The sequence below is a fragment of the Heteronotia binoei genome, chromosome 4 (genome assembly GCF_032191835.1).
Source record: "Heteronotia binoei isolate CCM8104 ecotype False Entrance Well chromosome 4, APGP_CSIRO_Hbin_v1, whole genome shotgun sequence".
NCBI lineage: Eukaryota > Metazoa > Chordata > Lepidosauria > Squamata > Gekkonidae > Heteronotia > Heteronotia binoei.
The window spans coordinates 81,644,606-81,665,251 of NC_083226.1; the positions used below are offsets into that span (position 1 = coordinate 81,644,606).

At 44.0% G+C, this 20,646-nt stretch overlaps 1 protein-coding gene across 1 annotated transcript in view; it reads right to left on the reverse strand.

Moving 5' to 3' along the window:
* CNTNAP4 (contactin associated protein family member 4) overlaps nt 1-20,646 on the reverse strand; it is a 456,846-nt gene that overhangs the window by 320,647 nt on the left and 115,553 nt on the right. Inside the window, exon 2 of the mRNA XM_060235480.1 lies at nt 7,466-7,576. Within this exon, the coding sequence (XP_060091463.1) occupies nt 7,466-7,576 (111 nt within the window). The remainder of the gene's footprint in view (nt 1-7,465; nt 7,577-20,646) is intronic.

Below are 20,646 nucleotides of genomic sequence, written 5' to 3' on the forward strand. Positions count from 1 at the left end.
TATCGATCAGGAGCGAGGGAAACCCCTGCCTGATGGAACTGGACTCGGGCTTCTCCATCTCCATAATTTCGGAGGAGCCCCTAAGAAAACTGTGCCCACGTGGACGGCCTAGGCTGCGACTGGCTGGTTTCATACTACGGGACTTCCAAAAGAACCCCGTACAGATCCTGAGATGGGCCATGGTGAGGGTGGAGTTTAAAAGCTTTAGGGGGAACCTGGATATACTGGTGGTCAAACGCCAGCTCACCACACTGCTGGGCCTGGCCTGGTTTCGTCCGTTGGGGATTCAGATTGTGGGGGTGCAGCAGTTGGGGACGCAAGGGTTTGAGCATGTGTGCAGGGAATTTCCGGAGGTGTTTGATGGAGCCCTAGGGTGCTACAAGGGTCCTCCCATATCCTTACCCCTCGACCCCCACGTGTGGCCGATACGACTAAAGGCCAGGCGGGTTCTGTTTGCTCTGAAGCCCATAATCAAAGCAGAGTTGGACCGCCTCACAGCCCAGGGAGTGCTAGAATCGGTTTCATACGCCACATGGGAAACCCCGATAGTAACCCTGGTGAAGCCTAATGGGGACGTGGGCATATGCTCCGACTACAAGTGCACCATAAACAAGGTACTACAAGATAACCCCTACCCCGTCCCAGTAGTCAGTCATGTTTTGGCAGCGCTGGTGGGGTCAAAGATTTTTGGGAAGCTGGACTTGGCCCAAGCATACCAGCAGCTCCCAGTGGATGCTGAGACAGCGGAAGCCCAGACCATAGTGACCCACAGGGGGGCTTTCAGAGTGTGACGGTTACAATTTGGGGTGAGTGTGGCTCCGGGGGTCTTTCAGAGCCTGATCGATTCTCTCCTCAAAGGGATCCCCCAGGGTGCAACCGTTTTTCGACGACGTTCTGATTGCCGCACCAGACGCGGAGGAGTTCAGCAACCGGCTGCGAGAGGTCCTCTGCAGATTCCAGGCGGCCGGACTGAAAGTTAAGCGGGAAAAATGTTCCCTCGGGGTGCCAAGGGTGGAGTTCTTGTGGTTTGCGGTGGATGCGGCAGGGATCCACCTGACGGCGGACAAAACCAAGGCCATTTTGGAGGCCCTGGCCCCCACGTGCAGGGCGGAGCTACAAAGTTTCTTGGGGTTATTAAATTTTTATCATTCGTTCTTGCCCCACAAAGCAGCCTTAGTGGAACCCCTACATAGGCTCTTAGATAAAAACGCCCCATGGGTCTGGGGAAAGAAGCAGGTAGCCCCTTTCAAGCGGTCAAGGAGCTCCTAGTATCCAATAACTTGCTCCACCATTTTGATGAAGCCCTGCCAGTGGTTTTAGCGTGTGATGCGTCACCATATGGGGTGGGCACCATCCTGGGTCACCAACTCCCGGACGGGAGGGAGGACCCGATAGCATATTAACCAGAACCCTGACCCCCGCAGAGCGCAACTCTGCCCAGATCAATAAGAAGGCCTTGACAATCGTGGCGGGGGTGCATAAATTTAATGATTACCTGTATGGTAGACGTTTTACGATCGCCACGGATCACAAGCTGCTCCTGGGACTCCTCACCCCAGACCGCCAGATACCACAGATTCTGTCGCAGTGCGTCCTGTGGTGGAATAAGTTCCTGAACTCTTACTCATATGCCCTGGTCCACCGCCCAGGCAAGGCGATGGGTCACGCGGATGCCCTCAGTTGCCTTCCGCTGCCCTCCATGGATCCGGCCCCGGCCCCAGCCCACCATGTGATGCTCATTGAAACACCACCAGGGAGACCCCTACATGCCACCAAGGTAGAGAAGGCCATGGGGTGGGACAAAATGCTCTGCGGGTTCTCGACTGGGTGGGGAGGGGATGGCCCAAGGGAAAACTGGCCGAAGAATTCAAGGCCTTCACATTTCGCAGGGAAGAACTCTCCTTACACAAGGGGTGTCTTCTCTGGGGAAGCAGGGTGATAATCCCCCCCCCCCATTGCAGAAGCAAGTGCTGGAGGCCATACACGAGATGCATCCCAGGATTGTACGGATGAAGGCCCTAGCGCATAGTTATGTATGGTGGCCGGAAATGGACGAAGAGATCGAGGGGTGGGTTCGAAGTTGCCAAGCCTGCCAGGAGTCCCGGCCCGAACCAACCAGTGCCCCGGTCCACTGCTGGGAAGCCAATAGGAGGCCGTTACATATTGACTTCGCGGGGCCTTTTCAGGGCCAAACATTCTTCATTCTGGTGGATGCTTACACCAAGTGGTTGGAAGTTATCCCGGTAGCCTCCACCTCAACGGCAGCGGCGGTCCGAGCATTGAGCAGGGTCCTTTGCAGACATAGGATTCCTGACACCATCGTCTCGGATAATGGAAGCGCATTCACCTCCCGGGAATTCTGGGAGTTCTTGCAGAGATACCTAATAAAACACATAGGGTCCGCCCCCTTCCATCCGGCCGCCAAGCAGAGTGGATGGTACGCACCACTAAAGAGGCCCTGGGACGCATAGTACAGGGCGACTGGGACCACCGCCTGGCCGCCTTCCTATTTGACAATAGAATCACCCCCAACCTAGTCACAGGGGTGAGCCCAGCAGAGTTGTTAATGGGGAGGAAGCTGATCACTAGGCTGGACCGGTTGCATCCTGACTGGGCCACCGATCTCCGCAGCTCTCCCAAAATCAGGGAAGCGGCTAGGGGGTTCTTTCCGGGGGATCTGGTATACGCCAGGAACTATGCCAGCAGCTCCGAGTGGGTAGCAGGTCGGGTGCTGTGTGTGACGGGGTCACTACAACGCCACTACAACATCTCAACGGAGGGGGTCAAATTCTGCGGTGGCATATAGATCAGATGTGCCGATGCACCTTGCCGGAAGAGCCGGCTGCAATACGGAAAGAGGAGGAACCAGCAGCTGCCCCGCCGTGGAGAGCTACCCCGCCTCTGCCAACAACTCCGACCGAGTGGGCAGAAGGGCCACTCCACAGCGGGGACGAAACCCCAAGAGTAGGGACACCAGCAGAGCAGCAGGGCGCAGACAACCATAGGCCGGCGGTACTCCCTAGCAGGGAAACCGCCTCCCCGTCTGCTGCAGGAGCCACGGCCCCGGCAGCCCCGGTGACCACTCCTACTCCACAAATATCCCCAAGGAGCTAGACCAGGGAATGCAAGGCCCCTGCTTACTTGCAAGACTATGTGTCCTGAACTAGGGGGGGAGGAGTGTTATGTCTTGAAACATAAGCTGATGTACCGCACGGCGATCGCTACAGAGGCAACCCCGCGGGTCCCCGGATGTAGCTCGCCAGATGCCCCGCCCATCAAGATCTGTGGTGGGAAGTTTGACTGACCAGGATTGGACTGGTCAGACTGGGGAGCAGTTCCGGGTAATGTATATAAGCGGGACCCGGCCCGCATGTTCCCTCTCTTGTAATGGACTACTGAATAAAGGATGTTGCCTTCAACCCGTCTCGCAACTCAGTACATTACACCTACCCTAGTCATCATCTGCCTTTAAATCTGGGCAGGAAATTTTAGAAGAAGTTTGCAAACTGTCTGGGAATGTGTGTGTGCCTTTAAATCTCAGCGGGGTGAAAGTTGCAGTGTGGGGCAAGCAGGCAGAGCCATGTGGCTCTTCCCAGTGAGTATGTGAAGTGTGTGAGAGAAGAAGAGAGCACAGGCCTTCTGTTTTGTTTTGTTTTTGCATTGGTTTCATAAGTTTTATGTATAATAAAATAGATAGTAAAGAGTTAACTTGAACTTCATTATGGGATGAAGGACAACTCCACCCCAGACTGCTTTCTTACTTTTGCTTTTCTGTGTTAGTCTGAAGAAGTTGTTTGAAATAAAGCAAATTATTACATTCAGCAACTTCAGCGAGTAAAGCTATTTATACCACTGCCCCAGTGAGATTACAAAAGTGTGGGCTTCCAAACTCTGTTTGGGACAAGATTTATTGTTTATTTTGGCCACTTTGTGTGTGCTTGTTTGTGTGTGTCCCTTGATAAAGTCATGCTTCGAAATGCTAACATAGCCTGACAAGGGGCTTATACTTTCATTTATTCCAAACAACTTCTTAAAACTGTGTGGATTATTGTTTTATTGTTGGGTTTTAACCATTTTATTGTATTTGTAATCTGCCCTGAGCCCATCATGGGAAAGAGCAGAATATAAATTTACTAAATAAATTGGAGCTACAATGGAGCTACGATGTCCTATATGGGATATTGTAAATAGATCTCTCTCTGAAAGGCTCTACCCAGGGCCCCTCAAAGAGGCAGTGGTCTGCCCTCTCCTGAAAAAACCAAGACTAGATCTGGCCAAATTGGCACACTACTGGTTGGTCTCGAATTTGCCCTTTTTAGGCAAAATTATTGAAAAGGCGGTAGCGCTACAATTACAGAGTTTTCTGGAGGACACTTCCATCCTGAGCCCCCATCAGTCTGTTTTTCACCCAGGTCATAGGGTGGAGACAGTACTGGTCACCCTGGTGGATGATCTCCAGAGGCATCTGGATCGAGGTGGTTTGTTGGGCCTGTTGGCTGCGTTCAACACGGCCATCAGTTGCTGATCCACTGCCTTGCAGACACAGGGATTCAGGAGTTGACCTTACAATGGCTCTCCTCTTTTCTCCATGGTCAGGAACAAAGGGTGGTGATCGGGGAACAGATTGCCAGAAGGTATGGGTTGGGTTGCCATCAGTATGCTGATGACACCCAGCTCTATCTACTGATGGATGGTCAGTCTGCCTGTGCCCCAGAAAATCTAGATCTGGCGTTGAAGGCCGTGGCAGGGTGGCTTAAATTGAGTCAACTGAATCTGAATCTGACAAAGACAGAGGTCCTTTGCCTGAGCCATGGCGACCTGGGAAGGGGAACCCCCTACCAGTTTTTGATGGTGTGCACTTGCAATGGCGCCCAAGGTCAGAAGCTTAGGGGTGCTGCTGGAGCCTTCATTGACAATGGAGGCCCAGATAGCAGCCACTGCCAAATACACCTTTTTCCATCTTAGGCAGGCAAGGTAGTTGGTCTCTTTCCTTGACCGTAGCGACCTGGCAACTGTGATCCATGTTACGGTCACCTCGGGATTGGACTACTGTAATACCCTCTATATGGGGCTGCCCTTGTCTCAAATCCGGAGACTACAGCTGGTGCAGAATGCAGTGGCTAGGCCATTATTGGGGCTCTCCATGCAGGAGCACATACAGCCTGGGCTGCAAGAGCTGCACTGGCTGCCGATAGTGTACTGGATTCGCTACAAGGTGCTAGTTATTACCTTTAAAGTCCTATATGGCCAAGGACCTGTCTACCTTAGGGATCGTCTCTCCCCATATGTTCCCCAGAGGGTACTTTTATCTGGGACACAGAATCTGTCATTGATTCCTGGGCCAAGGGAGGCAAGATTGAAGACCACCCGTGAGAAAGCCTTCTCTATAGTGGCCCCCTATTGGTGGAACAAACTTCCGAAAGACATAAGAGCCTTGCAGAACCTTGTCCAGTTCTGCAAGGCCTGTAAGACAACTTTGTTTCAACTCGCCTTCAACTGATAGTAGTATATGAGGATACTCAAGAGGGCTGAAGATACTGGAATTAACACCAGCACTAAACTGTTTAAATATGTTTTAATTGTTTATATTGTTTAATGTTTTAATGGTTAAAGTTCAGTATTGTAAATGTTTTATTGATGTTAGCCACCCTTAAGTGGGGAGGGCGGGATATAAATCCAATAAAATAAATAAGTAAACAAACAAACAGAAATACTGCCATCTTGTTTTAATAATGTTGTTTTAATAATGTACAATGTTTAATTAAGGAATGTTATGATTTAATGATACATTATATTATGTATTTATATTTGTAACCTGCACTGAACTTGCCTTAGCAGGATGGGCAGGATAGAAATCCCAGTAATAAATAAACAAACAAACAGATAAATAGCAGAAGCAAAGCTGCTGGGGAACCCTTTGAAGAAAAAAAATAGAATTAGGAAATTAAGACTGCATTCAGGGGAACTATGATGCTGTATATTTATTTATTTATTTGTTTGTTGTTTGTTTATTTATTTAGGGAATGGGAATGTCTCCAGGCTCCATCTTCAAAGTCTGCAAGTATTTCCTGAGTTGGACCTGGCAACCCTAGTCTTTAGTTAAAAATAGTTGTGGCATTTAGTTAAAAATAGCTGCTCCAGAAATCACTTTCCTCATAAAGAGAGAAAAAATTCTGGGGACACCTTATTCTGTGGGCTGTAACACTGGACCCCTTTCTCCAATTCACTTGGGTGTGTCGTAGGCAGGATTAGGTTTGATGAAATTTTGGTACTATTTGCTGTGAAAAAAAACCAGTTTATCTGGAAAACTCATTTCCCTGCCATTTATACCCATTGGGAGCAATGCAGAACCTATTTTCCTGTCATTAATACCCACTGGAAACAATGCAAAAAAAATGGCTGGGGTACCTACTTCTGTGGGTTATAAAATCATATATCTTTGTCAAATTCAATTAAAACTTGGAAGATCTTTAGTAGACCTTGCTTAACTGTAATTTTTGTGCCATTTGGTGAAGGAGCAGGTGCTCCAGAAAACATCTAATGCCTCAGCTCATTAAAATAATGGGTAGATACACAATCTGACACTAATGAAAATGGAAATTTCCCTTAATTGCTCTTCCAATGCAATAAATAGACCATTTAATGACAATTATAGTCTTGCCCTTTTTAAAATTATATGGAATTAAGACAATAGTTTTTCAAATGCATACTCCCAGACTATGCTACCCAAAGTGACAAGAAGGAAAGCCATCATGGTTAGAGTGGTTTGCAATGTGTTCAAACCTGGATTAAAATCCAAATCAACTATGAAGTTCAATTTAACAGAAGAAGAGAAGAGATTGGATTTATATCCCACCCTTCACTACCCAAAGGAGTCTCAGAGCGGCTTACAATCTCTTTTCCCTTCCTCTCTCCACAACAGTCACCCTGTAAGGTACTTGGAGCTGAGAGAGCTCTGATAGAAATTGCTCTTAAGAGGAAAAGTTCTGTGATTTGTGACTGACTCAAGATCACATTAGCTGGCATATTGTGATGGTTGTTGTGATGATAATATTGGAAGGCAAAACCCATGTCTACTGACATTAACCCCTTGGATTAAATGGAGGATAGTGTGCATGCTTTTCAGCCCAAAATAAGTTAGACACATGTACCCCCAGAGCTTTCATATAATCTGATCATCTCAATCAAACTGGGCTACTGACCCTTTGTATCTGAAAATACATATTTGTAAATCAATATTCTCAGTCTCACTGTGTATAACAAAATTGTCTAACTGGATAACAGGAATCTGGCCATAGCAATTTGTATTGGTATTTCCTTCAAGCACAAAAAGAGAATAAAATATTCACATATTTCTGAATTAACATTCTGCAGAAGACTTCATTTATTCTAATATCTCTGGCATAATGAAATGTTTTTCAGCAAATATACAGAAATTCAGATTAAAAACAGAGGGAAGACTTGCCATCTCTTCGATTAAGCCTTGCAAATCCTGGGCTGTGACTGCTGGACAGCTCTGATGAACTGCTGAATGATGACTGAGGCAAGGCAGTCACCAGTTGATCATCACAATTATCTGTCAAAGAAAAACATCATGCTTCAGGATCACTCACTTAAACAAGGAATGCTGCCAACTGTAACTAAAACAAAATACTGGTAAACATCTGAATTGACCTTGTGCTTCCCTGTTCATGTCCCCATAGTGCCCATCTTGGATCTATTATGTGCATCAGTACTGAAAATTCACTTTTTATTTGATCAATATTTCATCAGATCACCATGGTGTAATTTACCATGTCCCCTGACTCCTTCTGTGCTCCCTTGTTCTAACCTTACTTTGAAGACAGGGTTGATAAATGGCAAGGAGCCTACTAGTTGGTATTTACAACTACAGTAACTGACACCTTCCAGTGCAGTTTTAGCTTGAGTAATGCCAAACTATACCTCATTCCTCGTCTGAAGAAGTGTGCATGAACACGAAAGCTTACGTTCTGGATAAAACTAAGTTGGTCTTAAAGGTGCAATCGACTCCTATTTTATACCATATACAGTTTTAGGTTCTGCTGAACTATCAAACTTCCAACCAACAATTTATTTCCAAAATTAATTTTAAAAGAAAAATCTACATTAAGAATAGATTAAACATTCTTTTGTTCTTTCAGGGTTTTTTTGTGCATGCTTGAAATGTATAAAGGACATGAAATCATTATTGGAGAATTATTAGTATGCATGTCTTAGGGATTTTATACAAAGAAACCACAGTGTTTCAGTAAATAGGATTTAGCAGCAGTTCACAATCAATGGCACATAAGCACACAGATTTGAATCAATAGTATGGGAGGTTAAATCCTTTTCCAGCTCAATTGCTAAACAGGACAAGCATTCTTTCTCCATCTATATTTGCAAAAAATAAATTGAGAATCAATACATGCTCTAGTTTTACCTGAAATAAGACTGAATGATGGCACACAAAAATGCAAGATAACATTGCCCTGATTATACTCTGCCGGCACTGGCTGTTTAGTAAAAGAAGGAAAATTATGTAAAACATCACTGTTTATAAATCAACCGATAGGTTGGAAATGGCTACATGGGTGATGAGTCATCTCTCTGGCTGTGATCAGCAAGGAAAGGAGGATCAGTGATGAATCCTCCCTTTCATCAAGAGCTATGTTCAGTGAAGCTAGAAGGGTTTACAATATTGCATCCCTCTTTAAGGAAAGGAAAGGAAAGGTCCCCTGTGCAAGCACCAGTCATTTCCAACTCTGGTGTGATGTTGCTTTCACAATGTTTTCATGGCAGACTTTTTATGGGGTGGTTTGCCATTGCCTTCCCCAGTCATCTACACTTTTCCCCCAGCAAGATGGGTACTTATTTTACCAACCTCGGAAGGATGGAAGGCTGAGTCACCCTTGAGCCGACTACCTGAAAACCCAGCTTCTGCCGGAGATCGACCGTGAGCAGAGCTTAGGACTGCAGTACTGCAGCTTTAACACTCTGCGCCACAGGGCTCTTATCCCTCTTTAAAGAAGGATTTAATTTTAATTCAAAGAGCCTTTTTTTCAAGACAGTAATATCTTAGGGATTTAGGTTAAAAGAAAATTAAAAGAAAAAATCATGATAAGAATTATTGCGGCTGGTTCTTGCAAACACTGTTTGCATTTCCTTTTAGAGGTTATTATGTTCAATCAAATCTCTTCACCCTAAAGTTCTTATACATAGCTAGCTTTGCAGGTGTTCCCACAGAGCAGTCTTCTAAGATGTTCTGGGCAAGAGCCACTGAAATAAACACTTAAGGATTGCCAAGTACCCATGTAGAAAAGTTTTATGAATCTAACATCGCCTAACTAGATAACAAGCTACGTAAAATTTGGAGCTAAATTAGACATGATGTTTTAAAATGAATTGGGTCCAAGTTCCCACAATTGGCTTTTATTGCAGGCACACAGCAGCCTCTCTGGGAACTTATCTGTAAACCATCATAGTGGCTCAAGTCAAATCCAGTTCATGGTGCAAAAATAGGAAGGGCGTTTGTCTCTGCCAGCACCATTTCCCCAAGCCAAAACAGTCCTGGGGATGCCCCAGTCTGGGACTGCATGTGCAGTATTCCACAGATCTCTCTTAGTGCCTTCTAACACTTGATCCCTGCTCTGGTGGTGGCTATAATATTGTCTAACCATTTGCCATAGTGTTGTCTCACTCTCTCTCTCTCTCAGCTTGACTTCGCGAACGAAGATTTAAGAAGGGTGCAGTAGTCCACGTCTGGTGCAGGCTCGCTGGTGGCTGACAAGACCAATGCGGGACAGGCAGATCCGGCCACAGTGGCTGCAGGGAAAAGTCTGATTTGGGGTTGGTGCTGTAGCAGTGCGATTCTTCCTCAATCTCCTTTTGTCCTCAAGACCAGCTATGCGTGTGTTCTCAAAGGAAGAAACAGCCTGGTGGATGGTGTGCCTCCATGCTTTGCGATCTGAGGCTAGGTCAGACCACTGGTGATGGTTGATGCGACAGGTGCCAAGGGATTTCTTCAAGGAGTCCTTGTACCTTTTCTTTGGTGCCCCTCTATTTCGATGGCCGGTGGAAAGTTTGCCATACAGAGCAATCTTGGGAAGGCAGTGGTTTTCCATCCTAGAAATATGCCCTGCCCAACGCAGCTGCGTCTTCAACAGCAGTGCCTCGATGCTTGTAACCTCCGCCCTCTTGAGGACTTCAGTGTTGGTCACAAAGTCACTCCAGTGGATGTTGAGGATGGTGCGAAGGCAGCGCTGATGAAAGCGCTCAAGGAGTCGCAGATGATGACGGTATAAAACCCATGATTCAGAGCCATTGATGAGGGTTGTCATCACAACCGCTTTGTAAACATTGATCTTTGTGCCTTTTTTCAGATGCTTGTTGCTCCACACTCTTTTGTGCAGTCGGCCAAATGCACGGTTTGCCTTTGCCAGCCTGTGGTCAATCTCCTTGTCGATCTTGGCATCTGAGGAGATGATGCACCCCAGGTAGCTGAACTGCTGGACTGTCTTCAGAACTGATTCACCCACAGTGATGCAGGGAGGGTGATAATCTTCCTGGGGTGCAGGCTGGTGGAGAACTTCTGTCTTCTTCAGACTAACTTATAGGCCGAATAGCTTGGCAGCCTCTGCAAAGCATGACGTCATATGCTGCAGAGCTGATACCGAGTGGGAGACGAGTGCAGCATCATCAGCAAACAGTAGCTCTCGGATAAGTTTTTCCATTGTCTTGGAATGAGCCTTTAGTTGCCTCAGGTTGAACAGGCTGCCATCAGTGCAATAGCGGATGTAGACACCATCATCATCATCTAGATCTACTGCGGCTCTTTGAAGCATCATGCTAAAGAAGATCGTAAAGAGAGTTGGCGCGAGAACGCAGCCTTGCTTTACACCTGTGCCTATTGGGAAGGGCTCCGAGAGGTCGTTGCAGTGTCCGACTTGGCCTCGCTGGTCTTCATGTAGCTGGATGATCATGCTGAGGAACCTTGGGGGACATCCTAAACGTTCCAAGCTTTGCCACAGGCCTTTCCTGCTAACGGTATCGAAAGCTTTGGTAAGGTTGACAAAAGTCACATATAGACCCTTGTTCTGTTCCCTGCGTTTCTCTTGGAGCTGCCTGAGAACAAATACCATGTCGGTGGTGCTCCTGTTAGCTCTGAAGCCACACTGGCTCTCTGGGAGGAGTTCTTCTGCAATGGTGGGCACCAGTCTGTTCAGGAGTATTCTGGCAAGGATTTTGCCTGCGATGGAGATCAGGGTTATCCCCCGGTAGTTGGAGCAGTCTGACTTTTCCTCTTTGTTCTTGTGTAGAGTGATGATGATTGCATCGCGAAAGTCCTGTGGTAGTTTGCCTTGTTCCCAGCAGGTGACAAATACTTTGTGAAGTGTGCTGTGTAGTACTGTGCCCCCATGCTTCCAGATCTCTGGTGGGATTCCATCAACTCCCGCTGCCTTGCCACTTTTCAGTTGCTTGATGGCTTTAAGAGTCTCTTCTAGGGTGGGGATCTCATCCAACTCTGTTTTCACTGGTTGAAGTGGGGTGAGGTGGATTGTTGAATCTTGAACTACGCGGTTGGCACTGAAGAGAACCTGAAAATACTCCGACCACCGGTTCAGTATGGATGCCTTGTCTGTGAGGAGCACTTGGCTGTCTGCACTACGCAAGGGACTCTGAGCCTGATATGATGGGCCATATATTGCCTTCAGGGCTTCGTAGAACCCTCTTAGTGTTGTCATAGCACAGTAAACAACAACAACTCTGTCATAGCACCCTCCAGCAAACTTCTGCAGTAGTGCACCAAGTGAGGTGTATATTTTCTTCTGTTAGGCAGTCTCCAGCTAGAGTAGATTGTAGTTTGCTCCTCCACTATAAAAAGTGCCTAACAATAAACCTTTTATTTGTGTCTCTTAATGACTTGGATTAGTTGAAGAGGCTAATTAATTCCATTGGAAAATACTGTGTTTGGTGTGCAAAGTAAAAAGGAAGTTCTGTATGATATCTGATCTGTGAATCTATTTACTCATAAACATTAACGTTAGACTTTGCCATTCATACCCTATAATGCACCATCATAGTTCAAATAAATTTAAATGATCTGGGAATGGAGAAAGGGAAATGGTCAGTAGTAACCACTAGGATGACAAATAGGAGGAAAAAGAAGAAATTACAATAGAGATATGGGAGCACTAATAACCCTTAACACTTTCAGCCATTCTTGTATTCCCTTGTTCAGCACATTTTGAGAATTTTAATCTGTAATTGTATGTGTGTGAGAGTGATAAATGCTGTCAAGTCACTTCCTATTCATGGTGACCCTATGAATTAATGTCCTCAAAAACATCCTATCAGATCAATTCCCTTACAGAAAACAGCTGCCTTGAGAGGTGCATACTCTGTGGTATTCCATAACACACCCATGCCAGGCCAAAAAAAAAAAAAAAATCATGCCGCAAGCTCATGCTAATGCTAAATGCTGCAAGGCTGAATATGACAAGAAATTGAGGCAACAATGCACTGCAAGAAACAGGAATGCTGAGTTCAGCATCTGTCTGTTATTATCCTTCCCACACTCCCCCTAATTATTCTTCCTTATCTCTATTCTGGGCCTATTTCAGGGCTTTGATCCACCACAGACATGAGGACACAAACACACATTTGTGGAGAGGAGAAGCCAGCATCTGTTTCAGCTGTAAGGTGGATGGAAAGACAGCAAAAGTGGCACTCGAGTGAATGCCCAGGGTTGAGTGAGTAATGGGGTAGTTGAGAGGGAGAGATAGTGGGGGAGGGGGTTGGGGGGAAGACACCAAGGGGGAGGGCACTCACTCAGAGCCTCTTTCTAGAATCCATGGTAATTTTCTCCACAATGGATCTTATTCCTAGTTACTTATAAACATGCATAGACTGCCTTTCCCTCAGCACTAACTGTAAACAGCATGGTAGGGGAGCATTCAAAACTACAATGCCCAATCAACCACAGTCTGAAGTGGCACAGTCCTTTCTACCATCTCAGAACTCACACCATACTGTCGCATGTATAGATCTGAAACTTGGAAAGTGAATTAATATAAAGGAGAGGGGCAACAGGTAAGGAAAAGAAACAACAAAGAAAACTGAAATTCATATATTGGCTGATAACAGATGGGCAGTTTGAGGTGGATGGGAGGTGTCCCAAATCAGGCCAGTTCAGAAAGAACCATCCCAAACTTTCCACACACTCCAGCGCAAGGCGCCCTTATCCCGCTCACAGGGTGCCTTGGCACTGTCAGACAGTTGTAGCACAACCTTCGTGTGGTTTTTCTTTTTTTCCATACATTTTTAGTGGTCATATGCTCATGTGCTTTGGGTAGTTTGTTAAAGAAAAAAAGGCAGAAGTGGCTTAGGACAGCTTGGCAGATTCACACCACCAAGGCGTCTCGCCTGGGCTTCTGTGTCCAGATGCCGAAGAGGCAAAAGTGTGCAGCTCAAAAATTTGCTACCACTTCAAATGTGATAACAGCAGTATCAAGGAGTACCTTATAATCATCAAGTCGCATACCAAAGTGACAACTGCCACACACACACACGCACACACAAAATGAATACCAGATGTTTCCTATGAGGACCAAGGCAATTGCCCTGATGGGTGCAACTGACTACATGATCCAATGAATACCAGATGTTTCCTATGGGGAAAAAGAGAGGACGGTCAATGTTTTTGGGGTAGCCCTGCTTCATATTGTTTGGGGAAAGCCTGCTTTGCAACGCAGACATTATTTAGAGAATTGTGGAGAAGCAACTATTCTAAACAGACATAGTTTGGAAAAGAGACATTCCCAATGGATAAAATGATAGATTTAAACTGAACAGAGTTCACACAGCTAACCTTATACCAGTAATATGTCCCTTTAACATCAGGTTGCATGTTGATACAACTCTCTGGGGCTCAGTAAAACCATAGAGTTTTCCCTGAATCCTAGATCCTTGGTTTGCCATCCCCATAGGTATTTGTTGTGAGAGACTGTTGTGTGTGTAAAATGGTTGCTATTTTGCACTGGTTTGTGTTTGCAATGGGTGAGCTTTTCAAAAACAGACATGTTGTAATTCTAGGAGATCTCCACCTGGAGGTTGGCATCCCTAATGCTGGGCATTTGTTCATGTGCAAAAGCGGTGCTTTGGGGGGGAAGCTATGTTGGGGGGGTTACTAAAAGTTTTTTCAGTGTCTCTGTGTGTTTTACAGGGAGAAAGTGTTGCAAGACAAGCAAGACTAGTTCTGCCACCCATTCTAATAACACTGTCCCATTAATTATTAACTGCAACCACCTACCATTTCTTTTTTCCCACATTAAATCCTATTTTTCTATCATCTTCAGAGCCCTGTTCTCAGATGATTAAGAAGGCTGCCTCTTGCTCTTTGCCAGCACTCACAGGATGGTTGCAGTCTCTAGACTGGAGATTCTAACTTTCAATTTTTTTTTGTCCTTCACAGATGGAAGGTCCACTATTTTGCCAACCCTACTGAGAAAAAGGACTAGTTCTTCCAGCAAGGCACAATATGAATCACCTAACAGTATTTTTATAGATGTGGCACAATATTTTAAAATTTAATTTGGTAATGAACTAATCCTTCAAGATCACGATTTAGCTTTTCTCCATATTTCTAACATCTAGAGCCATTCATAATCACCAGGCCCTGTTTTCTGCAAGGCTTTACACCCACCACACAGCATTTTTTAAAAAAAAGCATCTTCAGAATTATTGCTGTGAGACAAACATCATTTTGACCTGCAAATTGTCCTAAAAGGTCACAGGGCAGCTGTGTAGACATGGTCTTATTAAAAACAGGGTTAACTACATCAGCAGACAAATGTGAATGTAACAAATGTAATGTTTTGCACACCCACACCCACAAATGAATACCAGATGATTCCTATGGGGGCAACTGACCTCCTGATCCACCCCACCAATGAATGCTAGATGTTTCCTATGGGAAAAAAGAAGGGACAGACAAGCAGCCATTCTAAATAGACATGCTTTGGAGAGGAGACATACCCAATGGATAAAATGATGGAATTAAACTGAACAGAGCTCACACTGCTAACATTATACTAGTAATATGTCCCTTTAACATCATGTTGCTTGTTGATACAAATCTCTGGGACTCTGTAAAACCATAGAGTTTTGCCTGAATCCTAAATCCATGGTCTGCCAACCCCCACATTTCATTGCAAAGAACATTTTTAAAAATTTTAATTTCTTTTGGCTGCCAAAGTCTCTGATTTTAAATGCATAATTTTTCAAAAGAAAAAAAAATAGCAGTGGTCTGATAGGCATAGAGCTATGGGTGCCAGACACAATACGAATCACCTAACAAAGAAATTTATTTTTTATAGTATGTCTAGTCCATATTAAGCAGTTAGACATTCATATCATTACCTTAGTAATGTTTGTTTATAACACTGCAGGTTATTTTGACTAACTGTATATTATAACAGGTATTATTGCTTCAGTTTTTAATTTTGTATTAATGCTGACTTCTATCCTTGAAATGAACATGATTAGTGTGTCCGGTCACAACTATATAGCTTAAAACCCATCCAAGATTTCTATGATATGTATGTAAGTGTTGGTGCATGTTTCTTAACTTGTTGTCATAAGTTTAATTCATTGTATGCACACATCAATATTGATATTAACTGGTTTGCTTCAAAAAAGTAAAAAATATATAAATAGGGGGGGGGAAAGAAATTTTAGATGTGCAGAAAGCAGCCATCCTTGATACATTCACAGTGCTTTTTATCAAAGACCTCCTATGCAGCTCTTGCCTGGGAAGAAAAAGTTTTTTTCTCTACTGTCTTCCCCCACACGCACACAACATTTTAAAAAACCCAAACATCTGCAGAATTATTGCTATGAATCAATTAGCATTTTGACCTGGAAACTGCCCTAAAAGGTCCAGAGGTCAATGATCTTACAGGGTAGAAAGTGCATCAGCAGAAGGTTACAGAAATAGGTTCATGTTGTTGTACAATATATTTCAAATGGTGCCAGTAACATGATTCTTAAATACATGTGTTTTTTTAAAATTACTATCACTGCTTAGACCTGATAAGGTCAGTTAAGATAAATAAGCAAAATGAGCATCTCTGACCTGGGGGTAGCTAGAGAGAGGACATGTGTTTTACTAGTTAGTTTTTAAACTGTCAGTAGAAATGGGTTCAGTAAAAGCTTGGAATCACAGCACAGGCCCCCAGGCAGCACAACTTAATGTATTAAAGCACAGTCTAAATTTTATATCACAACAGCTGCAAAGGCTGCATGTAACTCCAAAATCTGTTTGCTGTCATTTTTTAAAGCAAGGATTGTAGCTTCTTCCATCTCCCTTACTTTTTGCTCTGTTTGAATGATAATCACGGTCATGCATAAACAGGCCTCAGATTCAGTGGGCGCTCACAGGAGCGCAGCTCCTGAACCGTTCTTAGAGTTCCACCTCCTTCTTCTGAGAGTTCCACCTCCTTGTCCATTGAATAGTAGTGCAGCTGCATAACAATCCCTGGATGAGCTCCACCACCTATTTTTCTGCAAAACGACCCCTGTGCATAACACTATTTCCTAAACAAGCAAATTCTGAGCAGCCCAGAGAAGCCCCAACACCATCCAAAGCTAAGCAGACATCAGATTTGAATTTAATTAACAATAGAATTCCCACACTCCTATTGGTTTCTTGAGCAGTAAAAACCTTGAAATTCTTGAATATGCATTTATGCAACAGTGCATATACACGGGGTAGGGTTTCCCAACCACTTTAAACCTTCCCCTATGCACGCATGTTAGCATGAGCGAAGGCTCTGGTGTGCAGGCAGTCTGTTTGAAACACAGTCTGCTCTTTTAATTGTGAAATCTTTATTTGCTACAAGTTATTAAACTAGAGCACAAGATAAGGGGGAGATGACAACAGTGTCTACCAGCTATGTAGATCTAAGGAAAATTATAACAACAAACTTAACCATACAGTAGTTATCATCACAACATGCCACGGATGTTCATGGAGCAAATACAAAGCAGTCCCCCACAACCTTCTCCATGTAGGGGAATCCATTTCGTAGCATTTGGCCAAAGAATAAATTTAAATGACTTATATTGAAGTTAGTGGGACTTTCAAAAAATGAACACAGGGTTGAACCACGGTCTCTTCAGTTTATATCTATCAGACTGATTTAATACCTAGAATGGGTATTCTTCTAGACACACGTGTACTCTAAACCCACCCGAGGCACTTCATGTAGTTTTGAACTGTATCATTATAAATCAAAATTATTGCTTAAAATGGCAATAATGTGTATTTTAAAAAAGAACAATAAGAATACAGAAAGAAAAACAGAATAAGAGAGATAATTATATAAAAACTTTACATTTTAACAAGCAGATTCTCAGCATTACTATAAGATACAACTGTCATAAACTGTAGAGCTGAAATAAAAGTTAAGATTAAAAGTGAGAATTTCACAAAGATGATTTTTGACTAGATTTTTGACTAGATATGGATCTCTCATATCTTTGGCCGAGCGCAGCATGTGGCGGATCTGTTGTGTGGGTTTGAAGACTGTGTCAACATTGTGGCGTTTGAGAATTTTGCCAGTGCGGTCGGTGACAGATTTTATGTAGGTCAGGAAGGCTGTACCTACATTTGTGTGTGGCTTGGGATTTGGTGTGGATGGTCTCTTGGGATGGAGGACTCTTCTAATTTCTTGTAGGGAGTATCCATTGGCCTGCAGTGACTGGTTGAGGTGGTGTAGTTCCTGCTGGAAATTAGAAGAGTCCTCCATCCCAAGAGACCATTTTTTTAAATTGTAAAAATATAGAACGGACTCATCATGGGTACTTGTTCATAGTTTTATTGAGCTTGCTCATAGTTTCAAGTTCACAATGTACTTTTATCACATAGCCAAGAGGAAAGCCAATCCTGCTAGGACAAATCCTGCAGTTGCTATGATAGTGCTGCTTTTGGTACAGTACCGGTTGATTGAATCAGAACCGTGTTTGTTGAAGTAGTGGTAGAACCCATTCCAGTCCCCGTGTGCCTCCAGCCACTCACACTTCTCCACAGACAGATATATGACCAATGCCTCTGTCAGGCTGCCGATCTCCTTGAAGGCCCCCCCGCTCAGCCAGTGCAGCTGCCAGGGTGCTGGTGAACACAAACAGTGCCACTACTCAGCCCCAGTTAAGCCCACCATCAGATTCCATCTGTGCCGCCACATGGCTCAAGTGGGCGGCTGCCCTACCGGGCTCAGGCAAGATTGCTGTGCAGCAAATCAAGTGAAATAACATTTTCTCATGGCTGTCCAGCTTGTCCGCCACTCTGTACAGGGTCTTGGCCGTGTGGTTGTGAGACAACGTCGAACCACTCAGGTAGTGCTGCAAGTAGTCATCCACCAGCTGCATTGTCTCAGCTGTCAGCTCGCTCAACATAGTGACTCTTTGATGACTGCTGATGAATACGTTGGTCCACTCCAACCATGCCCTGTACTGCCAGTTCTATATAGATATGGTTTTACACCTACTTTCCCCCAATCAGTAGGTTTCTTACAAAACAAGAAGCTGACAAATTAAGCATCTGTAATAGATATGGTCATAGAAATGTAGAGGAAATACTGTCCGAAAGGACACAGGTCAAAAGAAGGATGGGATTACCTACATGTATAGACACGGGACATACCCCCTTTCCCTAGCATGATCCAGCAGCTGGCTATATTGCTGTTGCTTGTGCGTTACTTTGTAACATGTTTATTGTACCCCAACCTAATTCCGGCCTCTCCCATTCCCACCTTTTCCCATAATGCTCGCCCTCAGCACCTTTGATTTGTAGCCAACTTTATACAATATTACACCTGCTTTCCAATATAAAATCAAATATCCTGCTGTTTCTTGCTCCAGCTGCCCTGATTAATTTTAGTCCACCCAAACAAACACTGAAGAAACCTATCCTCCCCCCCACTTGCGATCCACAACCTTTACACCATCACTCCTTTTCTGTTCAATAAGTCATACTTACAGGGGAGTGTTTCACTGTAAAGTGAAAAGAAAGAAAAAAGATTATATATAATAACTGATGGTGTCCATTTATTTGGTGTATTTTTATACCACATTTCTTTGTTGTTCAAACTGTTTTACAAAAAAGCCATTAGCCAAAAAATTAACATGATTAAAAATTATTGAAATCAAACCAGGAGGTCTTTCTGTTGGTGATATTGGATGAGAGAAGAGGCGGCCCCCGCCTTCAATGGTGCATAAGAATGGGACCACTACAGAAAAATAGACTTGCCCCAGCTTTTAAAGAACTGCTTTAAAGACCTGTTCAGGATTATGTGGGGAAAAGCATGCACGGTGTTGCTTTTTAAAGAAAGGAACCCATGAAAGCGTAATGTCAGTCCTATGTCTTCTGTTTAATAAGCTCTGGTCCTATCTTAAGTTTTCTTGGTGCATCGGTGTTATTTTCTGTGTTATTGGTAAAACCATATGTCTATCATAGTATCAGTGTTAATCTCCCTCTTACAATCTCCCTCTTACAGATTAAAAGTGACCTCCCTAAATGCAACGTGATCTTTTTAATACCAAATGTTTTTTAGTATCAAAAGTTCAATTTTTTCCAGCAACAATGATGAGACTGATTCTTTTTGCACAAACTCAACAGTTTCTAAATACAATTTTTATTTTTTATTTCTGTGTTGCAAAGCAGGCTTTTCCCCAAACAATATGAAGCAGGGCTACCCCAAAAGCATTGGCCATCCTCTCTTTTTCCCCATAGGAAACATCTGGTATTCATTGGATGGGTGGATCACGAGGTCAGTTGCCCCCATCAGGGCAGTTGCCTAAATCCTCATAGGAAACATCTACTATTCATTTTGTGTGTGCATGTGTGGGTGTGGCAGCTGTCACTTTGGTATGTGACTTGATGATTATAAGGTACCCCTTGATGCTGCTCTGAGGATGCCAGAGGATGGGGTGTGAGTACAGGATGGGGATGGGTGGCAAATGTTAGTGTTGGAACGATTTTTCATGTCAATTTCTGAGGCATCTCTGAGTCGACCCAAACTGCCCATCTGTTATCAGATACTGATTTGGAATAAAATGCTAGATCTTTGGCTGCAATCACTTTTTGGAAAGCCACATCCAAAAATAGTGCAGGTGCATGCCTTTCAAACATTCATGGATAAAAAAAATATTGCTAAAGGTTCTTCTCTGCATGTTGCATTCATTTACTCCACAACGATCTAAGAGCTAAGAGGTGATAATTTCTTCAAGCAAGGATATTACAGAAAAACAAAATTGTTCTACAGTGACTTATTAGCAGTAAAAAATATACCGCAGCAACCACAGTGTGTGTTTGTGTGACAGGTAGTTCTCTGTAAGAGACTTTAATTTTCAGCTAGTGTGGCACATTGACTAGATTGCTAGAGAAAGATCCCAGATTCAAATCCCTGTTCTGCCACAGAAGCTTGCTGGGTGACCTGGAGTCTGTCACATACTCAGTCCTTCCTCACAGGGTTATTATGAGGGTAAAATGCAAGAGAAGAGTACAAGGTAAATCACTTTTTGTATGGGTAAAGTGCTGTCAAGTTGTAGCCAATTTACAGCAATCCCAGCAAAAAGTTTTCAAGG